This window comes from Hyalella azteca, unplaced genomic scaffold, assembly GCF_000764305.2.
Source record: "Hyalella azteca isolate HAZT.00-mixed unplaced genomic scaffold, Hazt_2.0.2 contig16642, whole genome shotgun sequence".
Lineage (NCBI taxonomy): Eukaryota > Metazoa > Arthropoda > Malacostraca > Amphipoda > Hyalellidae > Hyalella > Hyalella azteca.
Genome location: NW_025946456.1, coordinates 27,924 through 43,947, shown reverse-complemented (window position 1 = coordinate 43,947; position 16,024 = coordinate 27,924). Strand labels below are relative to the sequence as shown.

At 37.1% G+C, this 16,024-nt stretch overlaps 1 protein-coding gene and 1 long non-coding RNA gene across 2 annotated transcripts; one reads left to right on the top strand and one right to left on the bottom strand.

Annotated features, from left to right (window-relative positions):
• Nucleotides 1-100: 100 nt before the first annotated feature.
• Nucleotides 101-8,026, top strand: LOC108681321. The gene is made up of 3 exons (XR_007157225.1): nt 101-274; nt 5,012-5,141; nt 6,306-8,026. It is a non-coding gene; the product is annotated as an uncharacterized LOC108681321 (long non-coding RNA).
• A 2,037-nt stretch (nt 8,027-10,063) lies between these two features.
• Nucleotides 10,064-14,295, bottom strand: LOC108681320 (osteoclast-stimulating factor 1; the record flags this gene model as incomplete). Its single annotated transcript, XM_018170340.2, is given in 6 exon segments — nt 10,064-10,783; nt 11,699-11,802; nt 11,918-12,123; nt 12,484-12,598; nt 12,999-13,045; nt 14,258-14,295. Coding segments are annotated over 6 exon segments (655 nt in total), but the record flags the coding sequence as incomplete, so codon positions are not given.
• Between the last annotated feature and the right edge of the window lie 1,729 nt (nt 14,296-16,024).

Genomic DNA, 16,024 nt, shown 5'->3' with positions numbered 1-16,024 from the left:
TCACTGACACCCCAAATTCTCTNTCTGACACCCCAGATTTCTTAATATTTGAAGTATATTGTTCACTGCAATTGACGTTTGCTGTGCCGCGCATGCAGCGTGCTGGCCGGGGAGGCTCAGCGCTTCTTGATGTGTCGCGTGATGGGCGTGAGCGAGTCCCTGGACGCGTTCGTTGGTCGTAAGGACAGACCCAATGCTAAGCTCACCAAGTCTGGTTAAGCCTTCCCTTCCTACCCTCCCATTCATAGCAGCTTCCTCGTCCCCCGACAATAAAGTGAGCTTCTTGTTCCAGTTCGTCTGCTTATTCGTGTAGCCAGCACAGAATTGTTCTATCAATGCGGTTCTTCTAACTTCTGTTATTCAGTGTCTTGTTGACCATAGTACACGTTTCAAATCCGAAATTTCCCAAAAGTAGAGGCCTTTTTTAGCGTTTCATAAATAGCCTGACACATTTTCTCGCATCGTTACTCCTGCGCTTCATAATCGCAGTCATGTAGAAGGAATGAGACAGAAAGCGCTCTTAAATAACTGTGATTACATTATACTTCCTGTGATACTCCGGACTGTGATGGTGCGAGGTGTCCTAGCGACCTCTTAAGCTATGCATCCCGCAGCGACATATCCTACGGTATTCTGAAATTTAGGCATCTTCTGTACTTGTCATGTGACATTCCTTTGTAATAATTCATTCAACTGAATCATTAAGTTTTTTCAATTCACTTGCACCTCATGCATGTATTCTGTACTACCTTCTTGCCTTTGTCTTCCAATGCACACAGTTATTATTGTAGTTTATTCTTCTCGTGTAAAGTAAATTTTCTATATTGAATCTACGTTAAGACTCCTTGCAGCGTCCACATTAAGTGAAATGTTTGGTTTCGTCTAAAGTTGCTCACTTCTGTCGTGGCTGGAGTTGTGAACAGTGTAAGCCAGTAATGCATGTTCCTGTAGAGTATCAATGATAGGGTGGCCCAGTGGTTACAGTTCAGAGTACCAGGATTGGCGCAGAGAGGCGCGGGTTCGATCCCAGCTCCTGTCTCTTATACACATCTAGATGTGTATAAGAGACAGATCTGATATTTTGCACACTTACGTAAAGTTGGAGACAATTACTGAATCAATTGATTGAATATAAAATTTAAAAATAAAAAAAAGAGTTTAATTAAAAAAACTGAAAAAATAATTTTGTCTTCTACAAATCTTGTATCGATATTCAACACACTTCTACTTGTCCGATCGATCTGAAATTTTGCACACTTGCGTAAAGTCGGAGACAATGCATGAATCCATTGACACAATAAAAAATTTTGAAAATTTTAATCATTTTCATATATTAAAAAATATTTGAAAATTAATTTTTTTAATGGATGGAAATAAAATTAGAAATTCATTGTAGATGTGTAACATCGGAGACACTGTATTCTTTAGAAGTGTTGCCTTAAAAAAGTAATATTTAAACGCATATTATTACAACACTTCTCTTCAACTTCACTTCTTGTTTGTTTGCAACAAATCTTACAATCGATATTTAACACACGTCTACCTCTTCAATCGATCAGAAATTTTGCACACATGTGTAAAGTTGGAGACAATGCATGAAAAAATTGACAAAATAGATAATTTTGTAAAATAAAAGAAATTAATATTAAAAAAATTGGAAAAATAATTTTATCTGCCACAAATCTTATGATCGATATTTCACACTTCTACCTGTCCAATCGATCTGAAATTTTGCACACTTGCGTAAAGTCAGAGACAATACATTAATCAATTGACAGAATAAATAATTTTGAAAATTTAAATTTTTTTCTTAATTAAAAAATTTAAAAATTGTTTTTAATATTTGAAAATAAAATTCGAAATTTATTGTAGATGTGTAACATCGGAGGCACTGGATTCTTTGGAAGTGTTGTCTTTGAAAAGAAATTTTTAAACGCATATTATTTTAAATATTAAAAAGAAATTATTTTTTAATTTTTCAACAATTTTAGCAAAGGGAACTATTCTTCGTTTCAACAAATATTTAACATCGAAATGTTTCTTCATGGCAGAACGATTGAAATGTCCGCGGCTGTCGGACAAAGGCACCTCATCAAGCCGCTGTTGACGATATTGGGCAACAGCGATGCCCAAACTTTGCCTTCTAAATCAAGTTGAATTTTTTCGCCAGATATTGTGAGTTCCGAAGCACATAAGCTTCATTACCCGCTAAGGTAAGGCTTCATTACTACAAGCCTACCAGCGTTATTTACGAACTGATTATAACCTGTATGCAGGAGCTCGAAATCAAGCTAAACAAATCTGTCGCAACGCAGTGAAAAACTTTGAAAAAAATAATGCAAAAAATTAAAAAAAGAACCCGAAATCCTTTTTTTTTGTACGCTAGTTCGAAGAGGAAGACAAAAGACGGTATTTCTGATTTAAAAGTAGACCAACGAAAAATATCCTCTGATGAGGGTAAAGCTAACGTTCTTAAACAGTAACTTAGTAGCGTATTCACAGACGAGGACTTGCTCAGTATTCCAGCTATTGAGGAGCGACTAGTAGGCTCAAAATTAACATTTTTTGAAATACACTAAGAAAAGGTTCTGAAGTGCCTGGTCGCTCTAAATCTCAACATGTCATGTGGACCTGACGGCTTCCACCCCAAATTACTCGGAAAGTTAGCATTCGTCCTAGCCGGCCTGCCCTTTGACGGCATTCTTCCAAAAAACTTTGAACGAAGGAACTTTGCCGACAGATTGGAAAAAAGCTCAAGTGACATCATTGTTCAAAAAAGGTGATGAAAGTAGCCCCGGAAACTATAGCCCTGTCAGTCTGACAAGTGTTGTTTGTAAGGTAATGGTATCACTCACAACAGATTCATTGTGAGGGATTGGATTATCGATCACTTGTCTGTTAACTATCTCCTATCAGGCTGTCAACATGGCTTTATTGCCGGTAGATCCTGCACCATGCACTAACCTCTTGTCTACGTTGAACGATTGGACTCGCCTGCTGGACGAAAGGGAGCCAGTGGATGCATTGTACCTCGATTTTGCCAAAGCATTTGACAGTGTTCCGCATGAGCGACTGTTGCGTAAAGTGAAGTCTTTGGGTTTAGAGGAAATGTACACAATGGATAACAGATGTTCTAGTAGGCAGACGACAACGTGTCAGTATCAACGGATCCGTTTCAGACTGGACAACATTGCGCAGTGGCGTGCAACAAGGAAGCGTTCTTGGGCCTGTTATGTTCCTTGCTTTTATGAACGATCTGCCGGAAGTAGCGTCAAGCGTGTGCTCCATGTATGCCGATGTATGCCAAAAATGCTCCATGTATGCCAAAAATTTATAATACAGCTACAAATGCGTCAAATTAAGTGAAATTGCAAGATGATCTTGATAGTTTAGTTAGGCTGATACGTGGCAGCTGCGTTATAATGCTGACAATTTAGTGTGACAATGAACAGTATAAGCTTACAGCATGTTAAGAAATGGTTGCAACTAGAGAGTAATGATTAAGAAGTCTTGCGCGAAAAAAGATTTGGGAATTTAGGTCGACAGGCACTGAAATTTTCTAGGCATATTGAAACGCAAAATAATAAATCCAATAAACTTCTTGGACTGATCAGACGCTCCTACGAGTTCCTATAGGTGCAGAAGCGATGAAGCTGTTGTGTGTTGCATTCGTGCGCCCGAACCTAGAGTTTGGAAACGTTGTGTGGTCGCCGAGATTTGAAAAGGAAAAAAGTTTAGCAGAGATTGATCAAGGACGTGCAACAAGGATAATTCCAGGCTTGAAAGGCGAGCCATTTGAAGAAAGATTAAAGATAATGTAGCTTTCAAGCCTCAGTTATCGACGTCTGCGTGGGGACCTCATTGAAGTATACAAGTATACTCATGGTTTATACAAGGTCCCAGAAGGCTTGTGGGGACCTCATTGAAGTATACAAGTATACTCATGGTTTATACAAGGTTCCAGAAGGAATACCAGAATTTGAAATAAGAACCAACACCAGGGGCCACGACAATAAACTAAAAAAATTGCGTTGCAACTAATTTGCGCGGGTTCGATCCCAGCTCTGTGCGCCAGTTTCTGGTCAGAATCGGCAAGGAGGCCGGGCGGTTAAGCACAGCAGAATTGTAGCAGTGAGTTGCGAGTACGAGACCGCAACATGCTGTGAATGTTCTGCAATGTTAAGAATCGGCGACAGGCCTACGGCCTAATAACGCTGAAACCGCTATTATTATTATTATTATTACTATTATTATTATTATTATTATTATTATTATTATTTTTATTATAATATTAAAATGGTTTTGATATAATTGGTGTATTGCATGAAATGCTGTCACCTGTTTTATTGTGTCACCTGATCATCTGACGCGTACCGACAATGCAGGTACAAGGTAACTATTTAATGGGGAATCTGCGGTGTATTGATTGAGTACTCCGATGGTTGATTGAGTACTTTACTTTAATGGTGCAAAAGGTATCTCTTATTTTATCTCTAACGGTATTGTCTAATGATGTTCTATGATACGCTTTTCTTTTGACAATTGCAGGGAAATAAACTGTTTCGTATTTTTTGTCTTCTGCAATCCCCCTTAACCCCAAAAACAATGGACCGAATAAGACAGCGTATACCCATGATATTTAATGGAAATATCTCGATCTGTACAATTTCACTTCTTATTCCCTTATATATATAGTTGTCAGATGGCTAATGAGCTTGTAAGTTCTTTTATATCAAAACTAGAAACTGAATTGTGTTCTACTTTCAAATGTTTATACACGTGCGATTAATGACCTGATAACTCATTGATTTTAATTTCCATGGAGTCGAAAATCTCTCCCGCTGACGTTGGCACATCAAAAGACTTTTTTGTGCAAGTAATTTTACGTTTCGAATAAAACAACCTTTATTTTCAAGCATGTTTAAAAACGAGCAAATTATGCCATCTAATACTAATTACAAATGGTGTACTCTGAGGTTCTTCTGGTCTTCACTAACCCTTACTTCACCAGCATTCTGCCGCATAAGGCACAAGAATTGCTGTACCGAGCCACTGGCACAGACGAGTCTATGGACAAGTTTTCTGGTCGGACCGCGCGTCCTACCAAGAAAAACTTATAAAAGACGAGCGTGGATCTCGAGGTTGGTCTGTATGCGGTTGTTTTCATTGCTTTCCTTCAATAAGGAAAGTGATAATAATATTAACTTCAATAACATTGGAAAACAAAGTTCCTTCAAATATTGCTTTCCCTTTATGCTACTCTTTATTCTATGGTTTCGTGCATGATTTTTAGGCACTAATAATATTATGGCTAACATGCACCTTGCATTAGGCTGTAATTGATAAATAGTGGGTTCCTCATGGATTCAACTATTTAATCTTTTGTAAATAGATTTTAAGACGTATTCTGATTAAGTTTTCTTGTTCTTGTACAGGATATAAGTTTGTGCTACAACAGCATCACGATTGCCATATTCATGTTCTCTTGCAGATGGTATTTGAGTGATGCTTTGGAATGTAACATGGACAGATATTTCGGCTTTGAGTTTAAAATTTCTTACTTTAGCCATAGCATTCAAATTTCGATACTTGGAACAATCGTGTGGAATAAATTTATTTCGATGTACAATTGATTTTTCATGTATTTTAGTGAAATATAGATAACGAGGAAAATATGACATATCGACATAAACTTTAACTGTTGTTTGATGACTCAAATTACCCCAAGACGACCGAAAATTTCTGTATAAATAGAGGATTGCTTTCCTGGACGCTCAGAGTCCATTGCTTTTGAAGAAACGGCTCATTTTTTGCTCGTTACTTAATATTAAGCTTGATTACTTTGTTCGTTACCTGACATTATGCTAGATTACTTTGATCGTTACTTGACATTATGCTTGATTACTTTGTTCGTTACCTGACATTATGCTTGATCGCTTTGTCTCTTTAAAGAATCAATTGTGTAGCGACGGAGAGAGCACAGCAGGTAAGGTTTCCAATTCCATAGTGGCGAACAGTTTAAATTTTTTTCAGATTCCTTGATCAAAAAGTTATAATAAATGGCCATTAGGCTGCTGTTAAAACTGATAACATCAGCAGTAAGATATATAATGACTTTGTACTCGTATGTTTAATCAAAATATGATTTATGGTCAGTATTCAGTCGAATGCATTTTTCTGTTTCATTATCGATTTTGTGTTCTGCTCCATGCGAAATTTTTTATAAAGAATTTAAAAAATTCCGTTACATCTTCCTGAAATTTTTTATTTCGTCTACTCATCCAATATTTTTTCTCTTTTCCCAGAATTTTAACCCACGAAGGACAAAAATTTCTGTTTTACAAGTCAGGCTGTCAGCGCGCCCTCGACGACTTCATGAAAGATCCTCCTAAGACCGAGCTCAAGTCTAGCCCTCCTTCGTAGTGTCTTGTAACTCTTCAGTCACCCCCTCCTAAGATCGAGCTCAAGTCTAGCCCAACCTCGTAGTGCTTTGTAACTCTTCAGTCACCGACACCTAAAATTCCTCTGCTCAGTGTGATGATATTTGAATTTTATTTGAGTTTCTCTTGAACGGAAGGGTTAGATTACAATTATATTCTATTGTATTCATATGCCAGGTGGAACCCAGATTGTTAAGTCAGTTATCATTTATAGTTATATGATAAATTTTAATGGATGTAGAGTCGATTTCCTTCGCATGCCTTAATACAAGAACGGATGGATGTATGACTCGTAACATGTATATTCTTAGTGGTTTTAATTCTTGAGTTTCCCAACGAATATAGTTCGTTGTCCGAAATTTTTGGCGTGAAACGAGGAAAAATGGGATAAGTCAAAATTCAAAAAAACCCTAATTAGAAAATTCAAATCAATCAAAAACAAAAGTTCATTGCCTTGAATGGTTTGATGAATCTACATTAAGATTGCGCGTGGAATACGACTCATAACAATCGTTTAGACATTCCTCGACATCAGCAGGAAGCCCGCCATGTTAGATTAGATGTGCCACGGCCGAGGGCGGGCGACTATACTCATTAACTAATTTATTAAGCCGTCCCGCTGCCTTTTTTTGTGAAGAACGATCAATTGCTTTAACCGTCATTTGCTCCTATTTGTATCTTAGTCTGCTTGTGTATATTGCAGTTAGTGATGAAGGTATTTTAGCTATTGACAGGTAGTTTAATTTTGCCATTTACATTCGCTAATGTCCGCCGCTCGGTTCATCGAGATGACGTTCAAAAAAATTGCGTTTTCGCCGTTGTTTCTTGCCACGCATTAAGCGTCCATTGCTCAGCCGATAGCATTAGCGAATTTCTTTTCTCTGTTTTTCACCTACAGAATATCCAGGTGTAATTTTTGTTAGCGACAGCCCTTTTATTTATTATGTTTTTAAACCATAATAATTATTGACAGTTTCCGCGAATATGTTTTTCCTCGAAAAAATTAGGTCTAATGCGAAAAATTCCTCTGTGGACGCAGCACTTTTATTGCTCCAGAAAAATGTGTGGGATGTAATGTCTGTTCGTTGCAAGGTGGGTTAAACCTTGCATTTAAATTAAGTCTTATCAATTACTGAACGCATTTTATTATTAAGCTGTGTTAAGTCATGTGCTTTGTTTTCTGCTGTCGCAGCTATGCCAGTTGAATAACATTTTATGCAGGATTGTAATTATAGCAAAGTTTTATCTTGAACAACGCGGGAAAATGTAAGTTTGCTAGTTAGAATTTCACCTCTAAATTACTTCTATTTCTTGTAATTAGAGTGACTACTCATCGTGCACTGCTACATCAATCGTGACTCGTTCAATTGCCGTGCCCAGTGATTGTGATGTAATTCGGCAGCTTTTTTATTTCTTATCGTAAGTTTTAGTGTAACTGAAGTTCATGAAGAAACTCTGCCACTTTCATTATATACCTTTTGCGATGAACTTTTGCCTAACAGTAAGATTATTTCGTACAAACTTTGACAAGTTTTTACTAGACATTTAGAGCATAAAAACATACCTGTATTAAAATTTTCAATTTCTTTGTTGTTTTAATTGAAAGTTAGAGCCTACGAGCAAGATTTTGGCTTACATTATAAGCTACGACTGAAATATCAGCAGATAATCAAACATTAAGAAGTCTACTGCTCGACCTACGATTATTTTGCTCGACTTACCAGTGAGAATAATTCGCACAAACTTTAAAAATTTTTAGTAAAAGCTTTGTGCCAAAAAATATACCCAAATTAAAATTTTCAATGTGTCTTTATAATGTATAACGTCTACAGATTTTCGTTGGAAGTGTTAAGCTATGACAGGGCAGGGTGGCCCAGTGGTTAAAGTTCAGAGTACCAAGATTGGCGCAGAGAGGCGAGGGTTCGATCCCAGCTCTGTGCGCCAGTTTCTGGTCAGAATCGGCAAGGAGGCCGGGCGGTTAAGCACAGCAGAATTGTAGCAGTGAGTTGTGAGTTCGAGACCGCAACAAGCTGTGAATGTTCTGCGATGTTGAGAATCGGCGACAGGCCTACGGCCTAATAAACGCTGAAACCGCTGTTATATTATTATGACTGGAATACCACAGATAATCAAGAATAATGCAACTCTGAGCATCTTAATTACATAATTACACCCATTTTATTTTCAGGGAAATTCCGACATGAATAAGTTTTTAAAATTTATTTGATAAAAAAGTGTTTAACAATTTTATGGCACTTCTATCTAATTTTACTTCTACTTGCGAAAAATACAACTTAGACAAGGGAGACCATTGGGCCTAATATGAAATACAAGTATAAAAGCGAAGCGAGAAAGCAAATAACGAACTGTCTTGGAAGACAAAAATCTTGGTCAAGAGAGAAAGTTACTGATTCCTATAGAGTTAATATGGCGCTAGGGTACGCACAGTGAAAGCAGGTTTGCCCGCGCGGGCAACCTGCCACAAGAATGAACATAGGATAATAATGTAAGTGTTCACAGTGAAAACCTGTACGAATAGGCTTCTTTATTCTATGGTTTCAGGAGCCAGCCTCAGCAGGTAACCAGCAAGCTGGCAACCTGCTTTCGCTGTGTGCGTACCCCTAGGCAGTGAGCACTACGCTGATGAGCAGTTGGTCCCAGCATATCTGGGCCGAGTGATAACTTGCCGCTGTAAATAGAGAGCGTCATAAATTGCATGCAAACTCGCCTCCATGTAAGAGTTGCGGCTTCGCACAAAGATGAGCTACATTTTGACAACATAAAACTAAGTTCTTAGCATGGATTTTGAACGATTTTGCTAGCACTTCAACTTTTAAATTGATGGAACGTACACAAAGATCATTTACGTTAGCTTTCTTAGCGACTTCTTTGGTCAATATTAAAAGAGAGCTGTAATGAAATCAACCTAAATGTCATAAACCCTACAGCTACTGTTTCGATGACAGAGCTGACGTTGTCGACATTTTGATTCAGCATTGGCTTGTATGAAAGTTAATAAAAACTGAACAATAACTGCAAATACACCGAATATAAATCAGGAACGACTTTAGATGAAGCAGTTTTCGGTAATCGTTGAAATATATTTCATACGATCAATTTTTTGAGAGAGGAGCAGTGAGGTCAGTCGCTCGAATTAGGACAGCAGGTGCGTCGAGCGATGAAAGTGTAATTCACGTCCTCAGAAATTAAGAAATTTCCCGCATTGGAAGTAATCATCAAACTATAAACACTAAAGATACAGTGGCTACCCAACATCAGAACGTGGATCTGAAATAAAACTCTGGAACCAAGAAGCACGGTCGAGAATTGCTTCGTAAGGCACTTGCTTGGAAATTTGTGGCCTCGAGATATTTGACTTTAAGAATTATGAAAAAGAATGAACGTTTTGATCTATGGATTATAATTGCAAACATGACAAGACAAGAGAAATTAAAGCAAAATATTTCCACCGAATGCGATAATTCGTAATAACAGCGATCAAACTGCACATTCATAAACTTAGTGTCTAAAGGAATGCATAAATAGTATCAAGCGCAGCACTATCTCAAGCACCTCATAAATACTAATATAATCAATTAAGACACTAAAAACTAAATATATGGTGAAAAGTTAAATAATTTGATCACAACATCACGAAAAAAGTTGAATATTTGCTACGAATAAATACTATGCCTACTATGTTAAGTACCAAAAATAGATTATTTTCATTTTAAAGATGTCTGCTTCACACTGGATTTTAGAAACAGTAATTCAAAGTTGGACGCGTTCCCGCCATGTAACTCACTAACATGGATGCTGGCTAGTCGACAACGTCATTCTTGCTGGCTGTAAGTGGCACATGAACCTTAGTCCAGCTAACAAATGAACAATATAAAAAGCTATTCATGTGATACAATTCTTGACTTTATGAAAGTTGCAAAAATCATTGCACACTTTGGCATGCGTAAACATATTACTTGACGCATGCACTCAACTTTTAGCAGGTGATAAATGTGACTATATAAATTGGCATATTAATATAGGTAATAAAGGCATGTGACTATATAATTGGCGCTATTAACGGCATCATGGGCTGTCGTGACATGTTGGCATATTAATATAGGTAATAAAGGCATGTGACTATATAATTGGCGCTATTAACGGCATCAGAGGCTGTCGTGACATGCAGGCTGTAGTGTCAGTCTGAGTCTTCGTTGTCGCCGTACTCGTGATGCTGGTAGCTGCTGGGGCGCTCCGACGCGCCCAGCTGCCGTAAGTGAGCCTCGTCCAGCAGCCCTAGCACCGACGACCGTCTAGCGAGGTCACGGGCACCGCGGCCCTCGCTGCTCAGGGAAGACGTGCTAGATAAACCTTTGTCTCCTGACTGACCAAATCTTTACATAGTACGAGTATCACTAGCCATGATTAATGTATGCGTGGGCAAAATTTATTGAAGCATGTAGGGATCTTAGCTGAATATCCAGGTGTACTGTGGGAAACATAATAATAAATAAGAATAAGAACAATAGTAAGTAATGTGTTGGACGTAGAATAAGTTAAGGCGTTGACGATCCCGTAGCAGTGTAAGAATTCAGAGCAGACTTGTTGTGGGACCAAAGCAAGGACTAGTTTGTGAATTCAGACAACTGCAGAGGTAGTATGTGTAACTGTCGATATTTTTCAATATTGTAATTATTTGGTGTGTCGATACTATGTGAGATATCTAGTAGGGAATTATCCGACTAATTGTATATTTGATTTTGTTCATATAGGGAGAAGTCAACCCGGATAGAAGACCACAAGAAGATTCAGTGTTGTGCTACTATAGTCTGGTACTGTGTTGTGAGGAACATCTACTGTGCTGTGCCTTAGCTTATGAAAGAAGAGAGTTCTGTACCCTATAACGATGCCCATACGTTCACGTTAACTTTGTTCAATGTTCTTAATTTAAATGTTCACTTTTCATTAATATTAAAATAATTGTGTCAACTCGAGATCATTATTTAACCTCGGCACGAAAGATCATTACAAATCACCTAACATCAATGTTGACCAATCATTCGAATTTATGCTAATAATACCATAACAATCATTGAAATAATGAACTTATAACAGAACAATGGGTTACGGCAACAAAAATTTATAAAATTTTACATATTTTGCTGAAATTCATATGAAATTAAAAACAATACTATTTTCTTAAAGACTGTTTGCACTTGGCACCTGGACATAGAATTCAATTCAACTTGATTACTTACCTGTTTACTATTGATGCGTCAGCTCCAGCCTGAAGCAATGCTTGAACTACATCATCATGTCCTTTACTGACAGCACAGTGCAGAGGCGTGTCTCCAAGTTTATTCTGAAACAAAACACTGCATTTGAGGCCCTTTATTGGCACAAAACATCAAGTTCATTCCAACCCACATATAGCAATCATTTTGTCAAAACAGCACAATGAAGTAACACCAAAGTACCTGTAAGTTTATTTCCACTCCTGGTGACTTGAGAATGAGCATGAGGCAGTCAAGATGACCCCCTTGAGCAGCAGCATGCAGGGCGCTGCTGCCGCTCTTGTCAAGAGCGTTGGTGCTGACGCCAGCGTCGAGGCACTCTCGTACAAGCGACACGTTACCACGTCTTGCCCCATCAATGATGGGGACACGGCAACTTGTCTGAGATACTGAATGTTCATTTGAACTTTTTACGATTCAAAAAGTGTTAATTTGATCATTATATCATAAAGTAAAGCAGCACAATTATTACATTACAATCAGAATGGAACAAGCATCTATAAAGAGAAGCACGAGACGATTTAAATTACAGAATCAATCCAAACAAAATCAACAATTCAAATAAACTAGTACATTTCAATTCTCAAAATGGAGAGATATCCGAAAACAGTACATTATATTCGAACTTGAAATACAGAAAAGTGAAGATAAAATGTTAAAATCTGTTGCAACTAGACAAAAGATTAGGATAACATGACCTGAATCTGGGCTGAATGATCACTCATTGATAAGTTTATACTAGCACTCACAATATCGGCTTGGAACCAGTCCTTCCTTGTCATCAAGCCTGGCCTTCCACCAGTCAGAATTGCTTTGGTCCAGAATGAAGAGCAGATCACCTTCCTCGATACTCAGCTCTGAAGCCTGCATTGAAATTACACTAAAATGAAATATTTTTCATTACAATATTAAAAATCACTGCCTAACAGAAATTAAAATATTGAAATAAGCAGCAATATTTTGGATGACAAGCCTCAAAACATTTATATAATTGACCAAATGTTCAAAAAATATATACATATACATGTTAAGTAAAATGTGATCAGATGAATTAAGTTAATTTGTAAAGGCAGAAATCCACTGTCAACATATTATTTTTAATGAACTTTCAGAGCATGAAATATAAGTAAAATGTAAAATTGTAAATAGATCCTGTGATGATTACAACTCAACAAAAACCACCCAAGTCAAGGATGTTCAGCACCTACAAGGGTAGCTAACAAATGTGTATATATTGCTCATACATAATGATGAAATAACTTACTTGCTTTGCTTTATAGCTCCGAATTGCTTCCAAAGCCACCACTTGTCCTGAAAAAAAAAAAAATTAGTTTAAGGTTTCGATGTATATTATATAGGATGACAATCTTATTCTATTTTTTCCAAAAGTGCCAAACATTCAATCACAAGCCACCCAAAAGCCATGATATTCATGTAGAATTATTATAATCAATTACATTCATTGTTATGTAGCACTAAGCCAGATATCTAATACTTGCATGTAAACTAAGGTTACTTATGCAGTACAAGTGAATAGTGCATGTTAATGGTAGGCTAACAGATCAGAAATGTATGTGTAGCTTAAAGCCTTAATCATACCAAAAAAAGAACCAATAATTTCTAGGCAATATTTCTAATTATTTCTATCTATACCAATAAAAATAATGATTACAAGTTCTATATGCTTTAATAAGACAAAAAAATTTGTTACATTTATTTATACAGTAAATTTTGAGATTTGGCAGTGAGATAAAAAAAAATTATTGTGCGCTTGACATGGCAGGTGTGATTGCAGCTCTAAAATGTCTTTTCATGGCTCAGAAAAAATATTTATGGCTCAAGAAAATAGACTCAAGCATGAATTCTTTGAACATCTGTAAACTTTATAAAATTGTGGCTCCAAAAATAACAAACTGAGGATAATAGGGTAAACGCGGTATATGCCGTCATAGTAGGTAATTCCGTCACCTCTTTAGTTTTTCCTTTATATTAAGCTTTGTTTTAGTTCCATGCATTCGTTGATGGTTGAAATGGTGACGTCATACATTTGAGTGTCGAACTAATGCCAAAACACCTGTCTCTTATACACATCTAGATGTGTATAAGAGACAGAGCTTCGCTGCATCGTATTCCATCCAACGCACCGGAAACCTTACTTTTTTTCTAAATAGTTGGCCGAAGACTGAGAAATATATTAAATGCAAGAATTTCAATCTAAATATGTCGGCAAGATCTTCTGAAGGCGAAAATTTGGCTACTGAAGCGTCGCCAAAGATCTTGCAATATTCATCCACTCTCTGCACAGTGGGTCTGCACAGTAGACAATTGAGCCAGAGCCATAAGATTCCTAATTTATTAAAAATATGTTAATTCTGAGCCCCAAGATTGTGGTAACAATAAATTTTTTAAATTTTACTTTCTCTGAGTGCAGTTATTAAAATTTAACATTTATATTATCATTTTTTACCTAACCTATATATATATATATAATGTAAAACTCAAAATATTAGACTGTTCACTTACCCTTTCTAATGGGAGGCGGAGGAGGCGCAACACGTGTTGGAGTGGCCATGTTTGAAGACAATTAAGTAATTGCTGAGAGATCAAAAAGCGATTTATTATGCGTCTTCAAATGTAAGAAAGATAAAAATTATATATTTATCAGCCTATCAGGCTATCATTATCAGGTGTTCCTTCTAAACCGTTCTTCAACGGGTCACTTCTGGTCCGCAGTTGAGGAAAGCAGTTCCATGTGCAGTATTGCGTCAAAACATTTAGAGTAGGTAAACTTTTTAAATTCCATTGAAGGCATATCATGCCTGATAATGAATATTGATTGTATAGATCAACGTGCAATTTATTGGTAGTATTTATCTCATGCTGGCTGTTGGTTTCTACCGCAACTCTTAGGTTTTTTGTTCTACCATTTTTGTAGCTGTGGAGACCCGCCGCAAACATCGGCTTATACCTTATTGACGACGTTTATTGACGTCGGCTCGAACAGGTACCAGTGAGGTAATGACTTCAACGGTGACAAAGTTAACATAAAGTGAAGGCAACTTGGATTGTCGCGCAATTTTACCTTCAAATTACCATTCCGTCAAACGTCGAATTTTCCCAATTGATCATGATGACTGCTTCTTCACTTAATTAACTAAAGAAGCCGTAGAGGAATGTGAAGAAACCATGTATTCATATTTCCCTCAAAATGAAATTTATCCTCAAAGTTCTGTTGTACCAGACTTCACGAGAGTCTTCTGATAGAATGAAAAAATTATTGATTGCAGCATATAACGCGGCACTGCCACACCAGTCGGACAGAAAAGCGTAAAATTTAGTTAACACCTTATAGATAGTGTAATCAGACCTAACTTCAGTAATTACACAGAAATATGATTCAAACTTTGCTAATATACTCTAATTTTCCCTTTCGATGGAGACCATTGACACAATACTTGCATTAAAATAGCGGTTTCAGCGTTTAGTTGGCCGTAGGCCTGTCGCCAATTCTTAACATCGCAGAACACTCACAGCAATTTGCGGTCTCGAACTCGCAACTCACTGTTACAATTCTGCTTTGCTTAACCGCCCGGCCTCCTCGCCGATTCTGACCAGAAACTGGCGCACAGAGCTGGGATCGAACCTGCGCCTATCTGCTCCAATTCTAGTACTCTGAACTTTAACCACTGGGCCACCATTAGTTCGTCCTGAAATGTACGGTTACACAGTTAACGCTTTAGGTCAATTTTTACAACACTTCTCTTCAACTTCACTTCTTGTTTGTTTGTCTTTCTGTCTGCTACAAATCTTATAATCAATATTTAACACACTTCTACCTCTCCAATCAATCTGATATTTTGCACACTTACGTAAAGTTGGAGACAATTCATGAATCAATTGACTGAATATAAAATTTTAAAAATGGAAAAAAAGTTTAATTAAAAAAAATTGAAAAAATGATTTTGTCTTCTACAAATCTTGTATCTTCTTTTTCTTTCTTTGCAGGGTGTCCACTTGGAGTGGACTTAAAGCCGCAGGTCTGCCAGATGGATGACCGTTGGGCCTGAGAGCTTATAGCTTGTGGTTTTCAGCTTCTTTGTATATGAAGTTAATTGCTGCCATTTAGTGAGGTTGGCTGATGTAAGCTCAGTTCAGGATTGGGTAGAAGTTTACAGGGAACATATATTAGTAAATGAAATGAGTTACTGCTAATGTAATTTAGATAAGTAAGGGCTGCTAATATAACAGCCTTCATTAAACAAAAAAAAATAATAATAATAACAATAATAA